The following is a 22,505-nucleotide window of genomic DNA, read 5'->3' as shown; positions in this document are numbered from 1 at the left end:
TAGTCAGCCACGAAATGTGCAAGTTCTCCCACTTAAAAAGATGAGAGGCCTGTAATTTTCATCATAGGTACACTTCAACTATGACAGACAAAATGAGGGAAAAAAATCCAGAAAATCACATTGTAGGATTTTTAATGAATTTATTTGCAAATTATGGTGGAAAAAAAGTATTTGGTCAATAACAAAAGTTTATCTCAATACTTTGTTATATACCCTTTGTTGGCAATGACAGAGGTCAAACGTTTTCTGTAAGTCTTCACAAGGTTTTCACACACTGTTGCTGGTATTTTGGCCCATTCCTCCATGCAGATCTCCTCTAGAGCAGTGATGTTTTGGGGCTGTTGCTGGGCAACACGGACTTTCAACTCCCTCCAAAGATTTTCCATGGGGTTGAGATCTGGAGACTGGCTAGGCCACTCCAGGACCTTGAAATGCTTCTTACAAAGCCACTCCTTCGTTGCCCGGGCGGTGTGTTTGGGATCATTGTCATGCTGAAAGACCCAGCCACGTTTCATCTTCAATGCCCTTGCTGATGGAAGGAGGTTTTCACTCAAAATCTCACGATACATGACCCCATTCATTCTTTCCTTTACACGGATCAGTCGTCCTGGTCCCTTTGCAGAAATACAGCCCCAAAGCATGATGTTTCCACCCCCATGCTTCACAGTAGGTATGGTGTTCTTTGGCTGCAACTCAGCATTCTTTGTCCTCCAAACACGACGAGTTGAGTTTTTACCAAAAAGTTATATTTTGGTTTCATCTGACCATATGACATTCTCCCAATTTTCTTCTGGATCATCCAAATGCTCTCTAGCAAACTTCAGACGGGCCTGGACATGTACTGGCTTAAGCAGGGGGACACGTCTGGCACTGCAGGATTTGAGTCCCTGGCGGCGTAGTGTGTTACTGATGGTAGGCTTTGTTACTTTGGTCCCAGCTCTCTGCAGGTCATTCACTAGGTCCCCCCATGTGGTTCTGGGATTTTTGCTCAACGTTCTTGTGATCATTTTGACCCCACGGGGAGAGATCTTGCGTGGAGCCCCAGATCGAGGGAGATTATCAGTGGTCTTGTATGTCTTCCATTTCCTAATAATTGCTCCCACAGTTGATTTCTTCAAACCAAGCTGCTCACCTATTGCAGATTCAGTCTTCCCAGCCTGGTGCAGGTCTACAATTTTGTTTCTGGTGTCCTCTGACAGCTCTTTGGTCTTGGCCATAGTGGAGTTTGGAGTGTGACTGTTTGAGGTTGTGGACAGGTGTCTTTTATACTGATAACAAGTTCAAACAGGTGCCATTAATACAGGTAACGAGTGGAGGACAGAGGAGCCTCTTAAAGAAGAAGTTACAGGTCTGTGAGAGCCAGAAATCTTGCTTGTTTGTAGGTGACTAAATACTTATTTTCAAATAAATTCAAATAAATTGCAAATAAATTAATTAATTAAATATCCTACAATGTGATTTTCTGGATTTTTTTTCTCATTTTGTCTGTCATAGTTGAAGTGTACCTATGATGAAAATTACAGGCCTCTCCTCTTTTTAAGTGGGAGAACTTGCACAATTGGTGGCTGACTAAATACTTTTTTGCCCCACTGTATATTCATAACCACAGGACAGGTGATACATCAGTAAGGTACTGTATGGGCACAATTATCCATGACAGTGTTCATACACATGGGAATATTACACATCCAAGATCATGGCACGAGACCCGCTTGCCTCTGCCTGCTCTCTCAACTACCATATAAAAGGTAAACCTGTTTGTTGGGAGTATTTTGTCTCATCAAACTAATAAGGCCTTATGATGGATAAATCACCACTTTTTAATCCCTTCACACTGCCAACTACCATTTGATTTGAGCTGGGGCATTATATGCCAGTATTTAATAGCCACTAACAGACACTAACATGGTCAAGACAAGCCTTGTTGCTGAATTAATCACCACCTGGCTTAATACTCTGGTCCCACATATATACATTAGAAGATAAACAGGTAGCCCAGTACTCTGTGGCCATGGGCTACAGATTTCCCTTTCAATATCCATTATGGTGAACGTTTTAGGGAGAGTGATGATGGGGAAGAGAGAGATGACTCTGACAGCGTAACAAAGCCTCTCTATAGATATCAGTCAGGCTTCCATGTCCTGTCTTAGATAGACCAACATCGGCTCAGACGGACATGACAAGGCTTCAGTTTCCTCTCTCCTCCTGTCCATAATGAGGCCCTCGGAGCAACTGGCCCCTGCACAAAATGGCAGCTGGAATTCAATTTTTTGTTGTTGTTGGTTTGACCTTTGAAAATGTGCTGGTTTAATATAAAATAATCCCTAGGATGAAGCTTTACAATGCCTCACAATGAAGTACCAAATCTTTGTGGAAAATCTCTTTGTCAAAGCTGTCAAAAGACGGAACCTAAAGAGAAAAGTCCTCCTTTAGATGGAATCTCATTTAATCCGATAAAACTTGAAATGACAGACGATAAAAATCTCTGGACCTGTCAGCTACTTAAACGCAAATCCCAAATTGTCTATTCATATTTTTTCTAAACCTGTGCTCTTGATAAATTGGTCATGTCTACTAAGCACTTGAATGTGACTAACAATGACATTTCTTTTCATGTCAAATTTAGCAGCAATCTGTTTGAAGAGTGCTAATAGCTTTGAGGTGAAATGATTGAGAGTAGCTGACTGTTATAATTATAGACTGGTGCATTCAGGGGCTTATTTTCACTGATAAGCCTAAAGCAATCCACCTCTCCGAGGAATAAGCTCATGAAATGGATGCACACAGTCAATAAACTTCCAGATATTTAATATGAGATGCGTAAACTTTAATTTTGTACATTTATAATGGTTGAATTATTGATGCCTTCATTAGTCTTCCCTGAAGCTGCCACTGTGGTTTGAATAGCAGTTACTAAAAGGATCATGTTTGGAGATGGAGACAATGTGAATGTGGTAGGATTCACTTTCTTATACCGTACCACTGCGGCTCTAAAATCATCTAGCGTGTTAACAATATGTAAAGAAATGGATCAATAACCTTCTCTAAACTGTATTTGGATTATTTGGATTCTTACAATTCACTGAACAACTATTATGTTTAATAGGCTAAAGAAAAGACTGCAATACTTTATGTGAAGGGTCCATAATAAATGTTTTATAAGGCATTTCTAAAACATTTCCAAACAGTTTGCGCATCATTTATTAATCATTACTCCCACATTTGAAAATCTTAGTAAGCTAATTATTCACAAATGTATATATATATTTCCTTAAATATCCTCTATTGTGTGCCTATTCTTTTACCAGGTACTGCTGGAATGTCTACCAATGGCATGACAATCTTCTTTTGAGAAATAACACTGGACACTCCAAACATTTATAAAGTATTTATAAAGCATAAATAGCGCTCACTTTAGACTAGGGGCTGCAAAAATACTTTACTAATGCTTAATAAATAGTGAACACACACTTTATAAATGCCTTATAAATGTTTTATAACGGACGCTTCAAATAAGTGTTACCAAAAAGACATGGCATGTTTACCAAGGACCAGACAAATCATCTGACTTGATACCAGCAGCTAGCCTTAAAACTGCAATACCTTCAATCCTCCTGCCTAGAGAGTACCTGCTCGAGTGAATATCATTCAAACACACCCTTGAATTAATTATTATTACCATGTACACAAAATGCCATCAACAACACCTCTCAAACATTGGTCTCTATATCTCTAGACTATGTTACTTTACATACAGTGGTGAAGTTCTGATGGGTGCAGTTCCCCCCCCGAAACCTGCATTCCAGCAACATGTCCTCCAGTTGGTGGCCCAGCCTGCCAATCATCTCAGTTGTGTTGACATGGTAATGTGGAGACGGGGTGTAGCCATTGAAGTCCAACAGGTTGAGGAGGCTGTACTTGTGGTTGTCCCTCAGAAGAGCCAGGCTCCTCTCCATGACCGTGTGGTTCTGATGCATCAGGTCCATCCAGTAGCCGCTGTGGTATAGGTCAGCCTTGGTCAGACTGGACACCCGGAATAGGTTGTGGTTGCAGAAGGTCACGGCCGGGAAGGACATGTTGTGAGCCCACACCATCTTGATCTTGGTGACGGCCGGGTAGGACATCAGGTAGAGGATGCGGTTCCAGGACCAGGTGAACAGGAGACCCATGCACACAAAGAAGGCCAGGAGCCAGAGGACCCGCTGGGGTAAGGTCTTGTCTGGGGAGAAGACAAACTTCAGCCCGTGGACCTTGGTCCTCCTCATGAAGGCTATGGTGATCTCCATCCATGACTGTTTCAGCATGCTCTTCTTCCTCCTTCCTGTTTTGTTCTGGATAGTGGTTTCCTGGGCATCGTTAGGTAGAGACCCCAGGCTGTTTAATTCTGATGTGGGGGCAGTTAACATCATGATGTCTGTCCAAAGGCAACCTGTAAGGTTCAAGCCAAAATACAGTCTTCTTAGGCAAGCTTTAGGGTTTTCATTTTGCATACAGTGGCTTCCTGGAAAATCATAATGGGTTTTCTGGTTGAACTGGTGTCATCAATTCCAGGAAAAAGTGAAAAAAGAATATCCTTTTCGATGCTCCAGATAGACTCAGCTGTCCAGTTCTTAGGTTTGATAACTTCACGATTTAATAAAAAAAAAAAAAATGTAATTACATTTTAAAGAGAAGATAACCAACACCAGTCTCTCATCAACAGATGGGTGTGATAATACTATGTTGCAGGTGCAGGCATGTAGTTCAATTCCTGAAGCAATCAGTCACTTAGGAAATCTGTAAACACGTATCCCTGTTGCTCAGATGTTGTCTCTCTTTTTCTTCTTCACCTTCCTCTTCATCTCCACAATGAGACAATAGTTCTCCCAGTTTCCAGTGGTTTGTGCCTTTTGTGCGCAAGCTGCCTAGAAAGCTATCAACTCCTCCCTTCTGCTCAGCTGGAAGATATGCTTTTGTCTGTGGACTTGCAGCAGGAATATATAGCTACTTTCCCCCCTCACTCTCTTTTCTCTACAGTCGAATGGGAATGAGGTGGAGCCACTGAGTGAAATTGTTTTCCTCCAGTGATAGAATAGGCACAGATGCGAGGAGGGGAAGGGGAACGGTATTTCGAAAATACAAGCAAGAATACAGCAAAAAGTCCTATTGCAACAGGGAATGCCTTGGTTCCATTTCCATCTACTGCTACCTACACTCTGCTACAGTAGTGCTGCAACAGTAGCAGCTTATTTACTGGGATCCATGACAACTGTATTATTGATAAACCAGAGAACAGTAAATCAGATACTAGCCAATAGACATGAACTCAAATTACACCCTCAGAATTCTAGTTGAAAATCAATCAAATGCATTTATAAACTTTGATATATCAGTCACAAGGGCTTTTACCGTAATCAGGCAGTATCAAATGTCACTTTTACTACTTGTTTTTGATTCTTTGGGTCTTAGACAGTTCTACATGTTAGTTTCACCAATAAAGTGCAATGCTGCCAAGGAGCTCCTACACAATTAACAGATACGAAAGAAGCAGCTTTCTTTTCATTGAATCAGAGCCTCTCAGAACCTCGAGAGCCAGCCAGGCAGAGGAAATTGGACCCAAGAGTATTGAGAGCCATGTCATTTTACGACATAATCAGCACAACACTTTTGCATGCGTGGTACAAGTTTTTCCCCACTGGAGTATAATAGACATACTATTCTGTTAATTGGGAAAAGTCCTACAGTATTTGTAGCAAATATTTTTTGAGGGCTTAAAACACTGAGACAGATGTTCAAAGACTGCAGAAAAAACTCTCTTGAACTACCCAGTCACCTGTATCTAAGTGGTTACAAGTTGGGAGCATGTCATGGGTAGGGTAGCCTAGTGGTTAGAGCATTGGACTTGTAGCTGGAAGGTTGCAAATTCAAACCCCCGAGCTGACAAGGTACAAATCTGTCGTTCTGCCCCTGAACAAGGCAGTTAACCCACTGTTCCTAGGCCGTCGTTGAAAATAAGAATTTGTTCTTAACTGACTTGCCTGGTAAAATAAAAAATGTGTTACTGCAATGGAGCAAACATATTTTAATACATTTTAAATCAAGTTTAGGGTGGTGGAGAGTGAGTCAAAGGGTTAGTTGAGCCACACCTTGTTTCTAGGAAACCATACACAAAATCAATCATGTGACCATTATATGGAGTCTGTGAAGGAAGAAACCATATGGACAAAGTGATACTCAATTTAGGTCCAAAAAACGAATTTTCACAAAGTCAAATGAATTTAGTTTTTTAAAGGTTTCATGATGCTTGTTTCGAAACCAAAGTAAACACACTGTAGTTTTATACATAATTTGGGCTCACTATAATTCACAATATGAGGCCCTAAAACTAGCATGAAAGTGCATCCTTGTAGCTGTGTAGGCTAATATAGTCAAACTGTTGGCCTTAGGGTAATTTGAGACAAACGCCACCGTACCACCACACAAATGACATATGGTCAAGAAATGGAAGTGATATTGAACAGAGATATCTACAGTTGAAGTCGGAAGTTTACATACACTTAGGTTGGAGTGATTAAAACTTGTTTTTCAACCACTCTACAAATTTCTTGTTAACAAAGTATAGTTTTGGCAAATCGGTTAGGACATCTGCTTTGTGCATGACACAAGTAATTTTTCCAACAACTGTTTAAAGACAGGTTATTTCACTTATAATTCACTGTATCACTATTCCAGTGGGTCAGAAGTTTACATACACTAAGTTGACTGTGCCTTTAAACAGCTTGGAAAATTCCATAAAATGATGTCATGGCTTTAGAAGCTTCTGATAGGCTAATTGACATGATTTGAGTCAATTGGAGGTGTACCTGTTGATGTATTTCAAGACCTTCCTTCAAACTCAGTGGCTCTTTGCTTGACATAATGGGAAAATCAAAAGAAATCAGCCAAGACCTCAGAAAAAAATTTGCAGACCTACACAAGTCTGGTTCAACCTTGGGAGCAATTTCCAAATGACTGAAGGTACCACGTTCATCTGTACAAACAATAGTGCGCAAGTATAAACACCATGGGACCACACTGTCGTCATACCGCTGAGGAAAGAGACACATTCTGTCTCCGAGAGATGTACGTACTTTGTTGTGAAAAGTGCAAATCAATCCCAGAACAACAGCAAAGGACCCTGTGAAGATGCTGGAGGAAACAGGTACAAAATTATCTATATCCACAGTAAAACGAGTCCTATGTCAACCTAACCTGAAAGGCCGCTCAGCAAGGAAGAAGCCACTGCTCCAAAACCGCCATAACAAAGCCAGACTACGGTTTGCAACTGCACATGGGGACAAAGATTGTACGTTTTGGAGAAATGTCCTCTGGTCTGATGAAACAAAAATAAAAATGTTTGGCCATGATGACCATCGTTATGTTTGGAGGAAAAAGGGGGAGGTTTGCAAGCCGAATAACACCATCCCAACCGTGGCAACGTCATGTTGTGGTGGTGCTTTGCTGCAGGAGGGACTGGTGCACTTCACAAAATAGATGGCATCATGAGGATGGACAATGATGTGGATATATTGAAGCAGCATCTCAAGACATCATCAGTCAGGAAGTTAAAGCTTGGTCGCAAATGGGTCTTCCAAATGGACATTGACCCCAAGCAAACTTCCAAAGTTGTGGCAAAATGGCTTAAGGACAACAAAGTCAAGGTATTGGAGTGGCCATCACAAAGCCCTGACCTCAGTCCTATAGACAATTTGTGGGCAGAACTGAAAAAGCATGTGCGAGCAAGGAGGCCTACAAACCTGACTGAGTTACACCAGCTTTGTCAGGAGGAATGGGCCAAAATTCACCCAACTTATTGTGCGAAGCTTGTGGAAGGCTACCCAAAACGTATCACCCAAGTTAAACAATTTGAAGGCAATGCTAGCAAATACTAATTGAGTGTATGTAAACTTCTGACCCACTGAGAATGTGATGAAAGACATAAAAGCTTAAATAAATATTTCTCTCTACTATTATTCTGACATTTCACATTCTTAAAATAAAGTGGTGATCCTAACTGACCTAAGACAGGGACATTTTACTGGGATTAAACGTCAGTAATTGTGAAAAACTGAGTTTAAATATATTTGGCTAAAGTGTATGTAAACTTCTGACTTCAACTGTATATCTGAATGTAGGCATACATTTAAGATATACAGTACAATATACCACACTCCCATTCTATGAATATAACTTTGATTTACCAGCATCATCACCCACTGTTGCAGGACACCATCCCCCACATACCCCAAGGCGACTCAACTTACCCTGTCCCTATGCTCAACTTACCCCATTCCCAGGGTAAATGGTACCAACAAGCTACAGTCTAACAAAAAATGGTTCCAAAACGGTTCTTTGGTTGTACCCATAGGAGAACCCCTTTTGGTTCCACGTAGTGGCCTTTTCAGTTTCATGTAGAACCCTCTGTGGAAAGGGTCCTACGTGGAACCAAGGACGGGTTCTACCTGGAACCATAACAGGTTTTTCAGAAGGTTTTCCTATGGGGATCTAGATAGCACCTTTCTAGATAGCACCTTTCTTTCTATGAGTGTATGTTTTCAAAACTGTTACATTTACATGAATTATGTTTATTTCCAGAGATACACATTATCCTGAAATATATGTAGGTATATCTGTTAGAAAAAATACTATATTTTCCTTGATGTAGTGATGCTGAATGTAAAAATGGCTCAACATACCCCACAGCAAATAATCCTTAGATATACTTCTGTGACTTTCTCCTTGGAACCAGGTGTCTGTCTGTGTTTGTAATTTTGAGCTGATCCTCCCTGTGGTGAGTGTGATACTGAAATAAAGCATCCATTTAATAGTAAAAGATGCCCATCTCCTATATTCATAAACAGGCAAGACTAATTCTTTAAACCGTACTTTGTGGATTCCCCAAATCTCATTAATCAAAAAGGCTGTGTCAATCCATAGTCCTGAATACTAAACAGGATATGATAAAATCTCTCCCGGTTAGGAGGGGAAGACTGGGTGAAGAGTTGACTCGAGTTTGAGGGCTTACAATAAATATTTGTTGGAGCTATAAAACCATAAGCGATTTGAAGCACTGCCTAAATCTTTAGCTTCAATTACCTTTTTCTTGCACAGTCCAATAGAGTTCTTAACAAACACAAGTTCTTATCTGATCATTAAATGCCTGCCTGTGGTCTTGTCTAACCAGCTTTTTAATTACGCTTTCCCTCCCCGTTCTTTTTGCTACAAGAAAAAAGTACACTTGAATATTTAACGAGCCCAGATTACATTTTTTTCTCTGATAATTTTGTCTAAAAACAATTTGAATAAAAATGTATGGCATGAAAACATCTGTAGACTGAAGGTTGACTACTGACTAGGGCTGATGCAGTGACCGTATTACCGCCACCCCGTGGTCGCAAGTCATGAAGGCAGTCAAATTCAACATGACCTTTTAGTCACAGTAATTTGGCTTCTCCAAGCTCTGATGCTGCTGCTGGTCATTAGTAGCCCACCAAACTTGCTAACTGCCTGGCCCCTCTAATCACTCTGACATCAATGGAAATGTATTTGAAAATTTAATCAAATACTTCATGAGGGCTCATGAGCTTCTCAACATTTCTATAGGCTATGCCGGCTATTCCCAAACTGAGACACGCGCAATGTGATTCATGATTCAAAAATCACCTGAGTAGCCTCATTTTACTGCCTAAAATAAAATTAAACCATCTAGTGTTCAGCCAAATAACAACAAAATGTTAAATACAGGTAGCCTAGTCAAATAATTAACATCCAATCACATTAACCGTTACACTCTCACGGGAATTCCACTAATTGTCCAAATGTAGCCAAACGTAGCTGCTGCTCATTCCGTTTGCTCGAAAATGGATAAATATGGAAATAAAGTAAGGCCCGCGTTCATAGAGAAACATACCAGCTCTACAGGTAGTACTGCTACAACCAGTACTACTACACATGCACCTGTCGACGACACAAATTGTTCTGCTTCCACGAGCACATCCAATGCCAGCATGAGTAATTCTACATTTGTTGCTAGCCCAGCTAGCATGGGCACTGACAGTTGTGAATCTGATGCAGCTGAAGAGCTACTGCCCACTTACCCGGGAAAGCACCGAACAACATTGGACCATTGAAGAGGCTCAAATATGTTCACTTATATTGGGAGTAGTGCCTTTCCTCAGCCACAGTGTGTTAAATGTGCAAAAGTACTTTCTCACAACTCGCCCGAAACCATCACTCTTGCGCAGACATTTAGAAACGAAACATGCCAATTCTAAAAATAAGCCACAGGAGTTTTTTTTAGCAAGAATTAAGATGACTTTGGAGTATTAAGACATGTATAAAAGCAACAGATATAAGAAGGGTCCAGAAGCGTCTTATGGTGAGCTACTGAGTGGCTAGGACAGGCAAGCCCCATGCTATTGTGAAGGACTTAATTATTCCTGCTGCCACGGATATGGCTGGGACAATACAAACAACTGGATTCGTTATTCGTTTCTTAACCTGCCTCTGTGAAAATTTAATTTAATCAGAAGCCACTGCCAGATTTCTGGATAGGGCTGCGCTCAGAGTTTCCTGCCTTGGCAAATCATGCTGTTAAGACACCGATGCCCTTTGCAACCACGTACCTATGTGAGAGTGGATTCTCGGCCCTCACTAGCATAAAAATTAAATACAAGCACAGACTGTGTGTGGAAAATGATTTAAGACTGATGCTCTCTCCAATACAATACAACATTGCAGAGTTATGTGCATCCTTTCAAGAACACCTTTCTCATTAACCTGTGGTGAGTTATTCACAATTTTCGATGAACAAATTAGGTTTTATATGTAAGATGGCAAAATAAAGAGCAAAATTATTGATTATAATGATATTATTATTTGTGCCGTGGTCTTATAAGGGCTCTGTATCACTTCCCACGAGCCGGGTTGTGACAAAAACTGTCACTCATTCTTATGTTTAATAAATGTATCGTATAGTGTGTAGGCTTACAATGATGGCAAAAAACAACATTTGAGAGTGCACTGGCCCTTGTGCTAGAGGGTCTACGCAGCTGGAGGTTGAATGTTTGAAGGGTTACGGGACTATAAAACGTTTGGGAATCACTGGGCTATGCAATTGCGGGAGAAAACAGAGTGAAGCCGGTAATAAAAAGAAGAGGATCCCATCAGCTTTCTATAGGCTAGGCCTACTATATTTATATCTCAGCTTTCCTAATATTAAGCACATTGCTTCTCTTTACAACAGGAGTGTAGCCTACCTGGCTGGCATGAAAATTAACCACTGGGAAAGCGTCCTCCATTCGCTACTTAAGTGCATAAATGAAATAGCACAAGATACAATATTTTTTTGCGACTTGTTCGAATCATAGTCACAAACATCATGTAGCCTAGCCCATATGTCTTAATGAGTTTTGTATCACAACTAAGGTGGCCAAATAACTTCATAAAATTAGGCACATTAATCTGCTTTACAAGGGGTGCAGAGCCTAACTGGCATATATAAACAGGGTGTGAGTTTCAAGTTAGGGGAAGATAACTGTCACCATAAAAATGCACCTTTATAATAAAAGCATTACATGTATAATTGCATTTGCAGTCACTTGTGGTAATGTTTTTTTCTGCTAATGGAACAGCCTAATAGTTTATCAATGTTATCAATGTTCTAATCTGTTGCATCAGCCACATTACATGAAAAAGTTTTTTGATGCTAGTGGTTGTAATACTATGGGACCTATCGCATCCTTCAACTGTCCCAGACTGTTTGGAAAATGTATTTCTCGCACAGAATAGAACAGGTTGACTTTTGTACTATGGGGGATAGTAGATCGACATAGGCTAGTCCCGATGTGTCTGTCTTAACTTGTAGCCTGTGAAAAATATCTGATCATTTGACAGAGAGTGAGAGGTGCTTCGGATTGCACACACTCAGGGAGAAGTGCACAATGCAGCACTCCAGCCGGAAAAGGTATGGATTTGTTTAGGCATGGATTTTTTTAGGGTGCATTACGGCCACAAAGGGGATGCCGGTGTGAAATTCGAGGCAATATCAAGTGCTTGTCAAATTTTGAATGAGAGACTACTGGAGTGTGTACAGCCTACGCAAAAAAACTAAGCAGAGCTCATGCCTTTCAAGCTATTTTTTTCAAATCATCATTAGTCACATCATGCAGCCATACAATGTACTAAAAATCAAAACATGTAGCCCAGTGTTTGTAGAACAACTAAAATGACATTAATACCTTTAAATTAAGCATATAGGAGAACCTATTTATTTGTTAACCGCTCAACACCGAATAGCTGCATGTGCGCACTCCCTCAAATCATTTGGAGAAAATATTTTGTATTCTTCATACTGTAAAATTACATCAAATAATACCTCGGAATTCTAAGCAAATCTTCTCTGTTAAATGAACTAGTGTAGCCCACAGCCATCTGGCATAGCCACGTCGGGACCTAACATCAGAACAACTCAGAGTATCATGGTACTATTATGTTCTACTGAAATAGACTACATCTTCTTCATATCATGCTCCTTTAGACCAGTCTTAAATAAATCAGGGATTTATTGTGTAGGCTATATTACATGGATTTATTAGACTTTATAAAATGGCTTGTAGGCTATGTGTGGAAGCGAGGAGATGTTACATGTGTTTTATTAAAGATAGACCCCTTAAATATGCACTATACAGGCCTCTCCCTGACATTTCCTGGTTGACAAAATTCTAATAGTTCGCCTAATTTCAGTTTATGTGACAAAACAAGCAAGTATAGTGTAGAGAATCATTGTACCATCTAAACCGCTGTGAAATAGATTTTCCATAACCCAAAATATTGTATTTTTAACTGTTTGAAGCTAGTGTACAAAGCTGAAAGTAAAAGATGCAGGAAACTTAAGAAGAGGAAGCATGTAAAAATAGCAAAGATCAAACAGATCTACTGCTTCTTAGACCTACTTTCAATGAGAATCACAGATCTATAACACACATTTTCGATGTGAATTTGGTCGGGTCGCCCAGAAAGTTACATATTTCAGCTTTAATTGAAACACGAATGAAGCAGTCACTCCACCTCTGGTTTGGTAAAAAGCTGATGGATGGGACTGGAGAAATGTAATCACTCAAATTCACTGACAGAACTATAGATGCAAAGGTTGACTATCTATGATATCAATATTATAGTTTTATTCATTAGAGGCTTTACAAGAGGCTTTACAGTGTTTGCTTGACTTTGTTAACTAATATTGTAGTAAAACAAGCTTAAAATCCAAGTGCTTCACTATCCAAGTGGGTACTCATGGTACCAATACACTTTACAAAGAGAAGGATTATATCTAGTTAATCTATTCCAACATTCCCACTCATCTACTTATAAATGTCTATAATCAGATCTTTCAATAATTTCCTGCGCTGATCAAGTCAAATCTAATTTTATTTGTCACACTCGGCGAATATAACTTACTTACAAGACCTTAACCAAGCCCCAGTTTTAAGAAAGGAATTAAGAAACTATTTACTAAATAAACTGTGGATAATAAACAGCGAGCAGCAGCAGTGCAAAAACAGGGGGGGGGGGGGGGGGGTAAATGCAAATAGTCCATGTGGCCATTTAATTAATTGTTCAGCAGTCATTTGGCATAGGGGTAGAAGCTGTTAAGGAGCCTTTTGGACCTAGACTTGGCGCCTCCGGTACCGCTTGCCGTGTGGTAGCAGAGAGAACAGTCTATGACTTGGGTGACTGGAGTCTTTGACCATTTTTTTTGGCCCTTCCTTTGACACTGTCTAGTGTATAGGTCCATGATGGCAGGAAGCTTGGTCCCAGTGATGTACTAGGCCGTACGCGCTACCCTCTGTAGCGCCTTACGGTCAGACTTTAATTTATTTTTTATTTCACCTTTATTTAACCAGGTAGGACAGTTGAGAACAAGTTCTCATTTACACTGTGACCTGGCTAAGATAAAGCAAAGCAGTGTAACACAAACAACACAGAGTTACACATGGGATAAACAAACATACAGTCAATAATACAATAGAAAAATCTATAAAAAAGATGCCGTGCAGTTGCCATACCAGGCGGTGATGCAACCATTAAGGATGCTCTCAATGGGGCAGCTGTAGAACTTTTTGCAGATCTGGGGACCCATGCCAAATCTTTTCAGTATCCCGAGGTGGAAAAGGCGTTGTCGTGCCCTCGTCACGACTTTCTTGGTGTGTTTGGACAATGATAGTTCGTTGGTGATGTGGACATCAAGAAACTCTCGACCCGCTCCACTACAGTCCTGTCGATGTGAATGGGGGCGTATTCGAACCTCCTTTTCCTGTAGTCCACAATTATCTTCTTTGTCTTACTCACATTAAGGGAGAGGTTGTTGTTCTGGCACCACATTGCCAGGTCTCTGACCTCCTCCCTACAGGCTGTCTCATCATTGTCGGTGGCCACCGTTGTGTCGTCAGTAAACTTAATAATGGTGTTGGAGTCTTGCTTGGCCATGCAGTCGTGGGTGAACAGGGAGTATAGGAGGGGACAAGCACGAATGAGACAGTCAATTGTTGTGAAATACCTGCAGCTCAGTCCAACACACAAAGCCAAGGCACTTCTTAATAAGCAAAGTGGCATCTCAAAATTTGTACAGATATTCAAGTGGATTTTAACTTTCCATATCTCAAGCTACAAGCAAACTCTCAGCAAACTCTCTTGGACATTTCCAGAAGGGTCTTTTTTCCCAGTGATATCATTTAATGACACTTGCCTCAGCCTCACTGTGGGAAAAGACATCCAGGCTGTAGCATAAAACTGAATGTGAAAGATGGAGCGATTCACAGGGTGCTCCCACCCTGCATGATGCATTTTCTTTTACAAGTTGCAGTTTTTATGGTGAATCTTTAAAAAAAATGAACAGTGAACAACTGCTTTCATTAATAATCTGCAAAATGTTTATATCTGTCTTTCCCACATGCTTGAAATACCATAAAGATTTCACAACTTTCATTTCTGCATTTTCTCCAGTCAACAATTGACTATTGTCTTCATAGCTTAATCTCTCTCTCTCTCTAACTATAAATCATGTGTTAAGAGTTTGTTATCCATAGCTGGCAAGTGGATTGGTCAAAGATTGGTCCAAACACTTACTGTATTCTGTGTTTATGTTCAAAAATATTTTTTACGGATGAGACTGTCATCCAAACTGAGATTTTTCTGTTATGAGATCTTCTCAAAGGCAGCGTTAATTTTATTCATGAATATTACCAGCTCAAGGGCAATCATTAATGACTTTTCTGCTCTTTAAAATTGGAACCGCTACCCCAGCTATTGAAAATACATTTCTATCGCCTAAACATTTGCATTATCATTTTTCAAATGGATCTAACAATAAATTACCATTTAATTAAACATTTACACAGTATGCATAATTTGAAGACTACCTTGTAAACCGATTCACGTTAGAAATTAAACTCCATTGAAGTCTGCAATGCTAAAGGTAAGGGTGCATTTAGGGCCATATATGAAGCCAATCAAGCCATAGAACCCTTCTTTGTTCTATCTAACACCATTTCATCTTCAGTAGCAGCGTGATTTCAATTCCAGGACTGTGTCCACACCTTGAGAGTAACTCAACCTCAGCTATACCTGTGCCGTGTGTCAGACAGAATCCTCCCTGATCATGTACAGTTGGTTTGAAGACCCAGAGGACTCATTAAAAGGCCAGAGGAGCAGAACATGGTTTGGACTGTATGGAGAGAGCTAGCTCCTTCAAGGGCCAGTGAGAAGGAATGCTAGTTGCTTCACACATCACATCCTTCCCTAGCTGGCACCAATTAGACACACCTCAAAAATACAGAGAGGGAGGGGGAGGGTAGAGAGAAATAGAGAAAGAGAGAGAGAGAGAGAGAGAGAGAGAGAGAGAGAGGGAGAGAGAGAGAGAGAGAGGGGGAGGGAGGGGGGATGGAGAAAGGAGGGAAGGAGATGGAGGAGGTGAAGTGTGGATAATACAGTCATGTTGCTAGAAGTGGTTTAGGACTCATTCATTCTCTGATGATAGTCTGCCGTCTGAACCTCAATACAAATTTTATTGGAAATGAATCTGCAAACCTAGAAAGAAAAACATCTCACATGTTGTCCTAACTACTGGGTTTTATAGGGTTCTAACAATTAAAAAGAGACAACAAAAAACTGTGAAAGTGCATCATGTACCATCATTTACCATCAACCCATCAATTCATCCTAGCAGATTGTGACTCTGGCCTCTTCTTTTGTCGAAGAGGGACATCTTGTGGCCTGTTTTTAAATTAACCTAACCTCCTCTGGCCAAGAGAGGGATCAACACATCCACTCTACATTCTACAGATGGAACGCAGGGAAACCAAGAATAAATTCACATCAAAGACTACTTCCTGCTGTAATGTTATTCATGTAAAATGTACAGTTAGGGTGAATATTGAACTATCCTACCTCAGAAAAATCAAGTACATTTCAAGGAAGAGGACATTTCACATTGTTGCGGATTTTATGCAACCGTACAGAACATTCTTTTGGAACCGTTGCTATTTGAAAGATTAACTTGAAGCTATCTACACTGCAGAACATATTTGTTAAAAGCTTCTTGAAGACTTAACAAAAACTGTCATCTTTTAAAAAGCTCCTATTTAGTTATTCAGTGGGGAATGCGGTCTCAATTCAAAATAATTACTACGTTGCTCTCAAGTCTAAAATGATCTCTCTCCCAGACAGAGAGAGGTTTTTTCAGGTAAGAAGAGGCCAGGAGTCAGCAGCCAGCAGCGTTACTTCTTTGAAATCAAATTGCCAACATCTCTGCCTGAGTGGGTGTTGTGTGTATTCCCTGGGTGAACTGAGCCTGAGCCCCGAGCAGAGCAGAGCAGAGGAGAGGCAGTCTATATCAATACATACCAGATGCAGTTGCCTTCACACACCCAGCAGGCAGCATTCATCTAAAGGAAACATAACCCACTGGGCACAGACATCAGTTCAACATCTGGTTTTGATTTACAATTGATTGAGTTGTCAACAAACCTGAATTCAACGTGAAATCAACAAAACATTTCACCATGTCATTGGATTTAGGTTAAAAGTTGGGTTAAAAAAAAAAAGACATGTTGATTCAACGGCATCACAACATTGATTCAACCAGGGTTTGTTTCACCAGTGGAAAATGTTCTGTCTGTCAAAGACTAGTCCATAGCTTGCAGTCACACTTTGAAAGATTCCTCATTCCTTGAATTCTCTCATCCTCTCCAACACATCCTCTATTACATGGATCAAGCCCCTTCTGGTGTGGTAGTGCGGTAGTGCATTCATATATCCCAATGCATTGGGTTTGGGTTGTTCACATTCAACTTATGAGGTTTCTTCTTGAGATCTGACTTTGAAAACTAGTTTGCTCATTCTACACAAAATCAAGTGGACTAAGCACTTGCCTTGTGCATAGTATGCTGTAGCTATTTAAAATCCAATAATATACCGTTATGATTCGACAGGCACTTGTAACCACAAAACCTGTGCATTAACACTATTTCATTGCCTAATCTAAATGTAAAGCATTTGAAAGAGCATAAGTTACTATAAGTACCTCATCAGTCAACGCGACCAAACTAGGGGAAGTGGGTTTGGAATAATGTGAACTTTCTGGTCATTGTCTGATCTCCCACTTCCCCACAGTACAAGGCCATGGAACCCCTTGGGGAATCTCAATTTACGGGGAAGTAGATACACAATACCACGGAAGGTGCTACAAGGCTGTGCATGGATCGGAGATTCCATTAGAGGGAAACCAAAGCCAAATATTGACCTGAAGAGATAACAGAGGTAACTCTATATCAAAGGTGATTTGATATCAAATGATGATTCTGCCCAATGATAATCTGAGGAAAACATTATGTACAAGGTAGACAGTGGATATTGAGCCAACTTCATAAAAACTATAATCTATCTAATATGATAAAATAGCGGTGTGACTGCTATTTGTTATGGATGAATGTACTCACCCTTGGGTCTAACCTTACAAAATAATGAGGTTAAATGGTCTGGTCACCTAGCTCTTCCACATTCTGACCTGTGTTCGATGTCTCTGTCTCTCTCTCACACTCACATAGTCATTGCACTTACACTTAGAGTAACCATAGCTCGCTAGTTCTATGGCCTTGTCTTCATTCTATCTCTCTTGAGTCCTGTCTGCTTGTACCCATCCCTTCTCCTTCTCGTATGCTGTTGACATCACAGCCTTATAATCCTTAGACTCCTTCACTCTATTCTGTCCTTCATCTCACTTAATGCCTGTTTCCAGTTGTAGTTTGTAGTTTGTAGTTTCCTGGACGGCTGGGCTGCTGGCTGAGCTCCCAGCATTGCTGAGTCACCATGTGCCTGTCAGGCCTAAGCCTCCGTCCCACTTCTCTTACTGGGACTACTACTGTATCTCTCTCTCTCTCTCTCTCTCTCTCTCTCTCTCTTTCTCTCTCTCTCTCTCTCTCTCTCACATTTAAAAAAATCAGATTATGTGCAAATAGTTAAAATACAAAAGGGAAAATAAATCTTTCTGCTGTGATGGCACACTGTGGTATTTCACCAATAGATATGGGAGTTTATCAAACGTTTTCGTATTCTTTGTGGGTCTGTGTAATCTGATGGAAATATGTTTCTCTAATATGGTCATACATTTGGCAGGAGGTTGGGAAGTGCAGCTCAGTTTCCACCTCATTTTGTGGGCAGTGTGCACATAGCCTGCCTTCTCTTGAGAGCCAGGTCTGCCTACGACGGCCTTTCTCAATAGCAAGGCTATGCTCGCTGAGTCTGTACATAGTCAAAGCTTTCCTTAAAGTTTGGGTCAGTCACAGTGGTCAGGTATTCTGCCACTGTGTACTCTCTGTTCAGGGCCAAATAGCTTCTAGTTTGCGCTATTTTTGTTGTTGATTCTTTCCAATGTGTCAAGTTATTATCTTTTTGTTATCTCATGATTTGGTTGTGTCTAATTGTGTTGTTGTCCTGTGGCTCTGTGCGGTCTTTTTGTGTTTGTGAACAGATTCCCAGGACCAGCTTGCTTAGAGGACTCTTCTCCAGGTTCATGTCTCTGTAGGTGATGGCTTTGTTATGGAATGTTTGGGAATTGCTTTCTTTTAGGTGGTTGTAGAATTTAACGGTTAATTTCTGGATTTTGATAATTAGCGGATATTGGCCTAATTCTACTCTGCATGCATTATTTGGTGTTTTACATTGTACAATTTGGTGTTTGCCCCAGACCTCACAACCATAAAGGGCAATAACTGTTATAGGGTTCTATAACTGATTCAAGTATTTTTTGCCAGATCCTAATTAGTATGTTGAATTTTATGTTCCTTTTGATGGCATAGAAGGGCCTTCTGCTTTGTCTCTCAGATCGTTCACATCTTTGTGCATGTTACCTGTGCCCCGATGTTTAGGCTGAGGTATGTATAGTTTTTTGTGTGCTCTAGGGCAACGGTGTCTAGATGGAATTTGTATTTGTGGTCCTGACAACTGGACCTTTTTTGGAACACCATTAGTTTTGTCTTACTGAGAATTACTGACAGGACCCAGGTCTGACAGAATCTGTGCAGAAGATCTAGATGCTGCTGTAGGCCCTCCTTGAAGCACCAGGTCATCAGCAAACAGTAGACATTTGACTTCAGATTCTAGTAGGGTGAGGCCGGGTGCTGCAGACTGTTCTAGTGTCCTCGCCAATTTGTTGACATATATGTTGAAGGGAGTGGGGCTTAAGCTGGACCTGTGGAAAGAAACGTGTGTGTTTTTTGCACATTTTAACTGCACATTTGTGTGTAAGGTACTCAGAGTGGTCTTCTGGTCCGACATAGGAGGCGTGCACACCACCCACCACTTTCGAGTATATTACTTGCTAATGTTCAGCCTCTGGATAATAAAGTTGACAAGCTTAGGGCAAGGATTTCTTTCCAGAGCGACATCAGGGATTGTAACATACTCTGTTTCACGGAAACATGGCTCTCTCAGGATATACTGTCTGAGTACGTCCAGCCAGTTCGGTTCTCAGTTTATCGCACAGACAGGAATAAATATCTCTCCAGGAAGAGGAAGGCCGGGGGTGTATGTTTCATGATTAACGACTCATGGTGTGATTGTGATAACATACAGGAACTCAAGTCCTTTTATTCACCCGACATAGAATACCTCACAATCAAATGCCTACTGTATTATCTCCCAAGAGAATTCTCTTCAGTTATAGTTACAGCCGTGTATATCCCCCCTCAAGTAGATACAACGATGGCACTCCAAGAACTTCATTGGACTTTGCACAACACATCACCGGGGGCAAACTACCTGCCCTCCAGGACACCTACACCACCCGATGTCACAGGAAGGCCAAAAAGATCATCAAGGACAACAACCACCCGAGCCACTGCCTGTTCACCCCTCTATCAACCAGAAAGCAAGGTCATTAGAGGTGCATCAAAGCTAGGACAGAGAGACTGAAAAACAGCTTCTATCTCAAGGCCATCAGACTGTTAAATAGCCTATATACTGTACATAGACTTGAAATCACTGGCCACTTTAAATTAAACACTAGTCACTTTAATTATGTTTACATATTTTGCGTTACTCACCTCATATACTGTAATCTATTCAATTCAACTGTATCTTAGTCTATGCCGCTCTGACATTGCTCGTCCATATATTTATATATTCTTAATTCCATTCCTTTACTTAGATTTGTGTGTATTTGAAGGGAAAGGGAAAGGGGGATACCTAGTCAGTTGTATAACTGAATGCCTTCAACTGAAATGTGTCTTCCACATTTAACCCAACCACACTGAATCAGAGAGGTGTGGGGGGCTGCCTTAATCAACATCCACATCGTTGGGTTCCTGGGAACAGTGCCTTGCTCAGGGGCAGAATGACAGATTTTTACCTTATTGGCTCAGGATTCGGTCCAGTAGCCTTTTAGTTACTGGCCCAATGCTCTGGGTATATGTTGTGAAATTGTTAGATATTATTTGTTAGATTTCACTGCACTATCAGAGCTAGAATCACAAGCATTTTGTTACACACACAGTAACATCTGCTAAACGTGTATGTGACCAATAAAATTTGATTTGATTTGTGTATATGGATTTTATAATGTTTTTCCCCAACACCACTTTGCATCCATTTGTATAGTAGACACTCATGCCAAATTTAGTCAAAAGCTTTTTGAAATAAGCAAAGCATGAGAAGACTGCCTTTGTTTTGGTTTGTTTGTTTGTCAATTAGGGTGTGCAGGGTGAATACGTGGTCTGTCGTACGGTAATTTGGTAAAATGCCAATTTGACATTTGCTCAGTACATTGTTTGAGTGTATGAGCACGCTAATGATAATGCAGAGGATTTTCCCAAGGTTGCTGTTGACGCATATCCAAGGTAGTTATTGGGGTCAAATTTGTCTCCACTTTTGTGTGTTGGGGTGATCAGTCCTTAGTTCCAATTATTGGGGAAGATGCCAGATCTGAGGATGATGTAAAAGAGCTTAAGTGTAGCCAATTGGAATTTGAGGTCTGTATATTTTATCATTTCATTTAGGATACCTTCAACACCACAGGCCTTTTTGGGTTGTAGTTTTTGCATTTTGTCTTGTAGTTCATTCAACGTAATTGGAGAATCCAGTGGGTTCTGGTAGTCTTAAATAGTTCATTCTAAGATTTGTATTTGATCATGTTTATGTTTTTGCAGTTTGTTCTTTGTTCTAGGGCCAAAAAGATTGGAGAAGTGGTTTATCCATACATCTCCATTTTGGATAGCTAACTCTTTCCCAGAAGTGGTTAGAGTCTATGGATTCTTCTTCTTCAGCTGATTTCTGTAGTGTATTTCTGTATTGTTTTAGTGATTCACCATAAAAAAGGCATAGGCTCAGGTTTTCTGGGTCTCTATGTTTTTGGTTGGATAGGTTTCTCAATTTCTTTCTTAGGTTTTTGCATTCTTCATCAAACCATTTGTCATTGTTGTTCATTTTTCTTAAGTTTCTGCTTGACATTTTTTGATTTTATAGGGAAGTTGAGAATTCAAATATACTGTTTTTAGGTTTTCTACTGCCAAGTTTACAGCTTCACTATTACAGTGAAACGTTTCGTCCACGAAGTTGTCTGAAAGGGGTTGAATTTGTTGCTGCCTAATTGTTTTTGGTGGTTTCCACACTACTTTCCTTCCATCTATAGCATTTCTTGATATTATTCAGTTCCTTTGGCTTTCATGCCTCAATTTAGTATTGCTCTGTTCAAGTAGACTGTGATTTCTCTCTGTCTGCCACCCTGGTGTCCCCCCCCCCCCCCCCTCCTCCTCCCCGAGGCAGCCCAACAGTAAATGAAGGTAGCTCGCTATATTGCAAGAAGTGAATGAATAGCATATTTGGAGTTGCTGGGGCACAAGGACCGTCTGGGGGACACAGACGCTGCAACGCTGCAAAAAATCCACCCGAAGGCATTTTAAAAGTTATCCTTATCCTCAAGAAAGTGACAACTT

At 40.5% G+C, this 22,505-nt stretch overlaps 1 protein-coding gene across 6 annotated transcripts in view; it reads right to left on the bottom strand.

The window, feature by feature from the left end:
- The window catches only part of LOC110530477 (acid-sensing ion channel 1C), a 165,838-nt gene that overhangs the window by 26,916 nt on the left and 116,417 nt on the right, over window positions 1–22,505 (bottom strand). For 3 of the 6 annotated variants that reach the window (XM_021613578.3, XM_021613575.3, XM_021613576.3), the window contains exon 1: window positions 3,756–5,022. The exons of the other annotated variants lie outside the window; for them this stretch is intronic. In XM_021613578.3, the coding sequence (XP_021469253.1) occupies window positions 3,756–4,490 (735 nt within the window). In that variant the 5' untranslated portion in view covers window positions 4,491–5,022. Of the gene's footprint in view, window positions 1–3,755; window positions 5,023–22,505 lie in introns of those variants that run through there. 6 annotated transcript variants of the gene reach the window in all.

The sequence above is a fragment of the Oncorhynchus mykiss genome, chromosome 8 (genome assembly GCF_057628025.1).
Source record: "Oncorhynchus mykiss isolate SJ-2025 chromosome 8, ASM5762802v1, whole genome shotgun sequence".
Classification (NCBI taxonomy): Eukaryota; Metazoa; Chordata; class Actinopteri; order Salmoniformes; family Salmonidae; genus Oncorhynchus; species Oncorhynchus mykiss.
The sequence above is the reverse complement of the archived record's forward strand: the minus strand, read 5'-3'. Positions and strand labels throughout refer to the sequence as shown.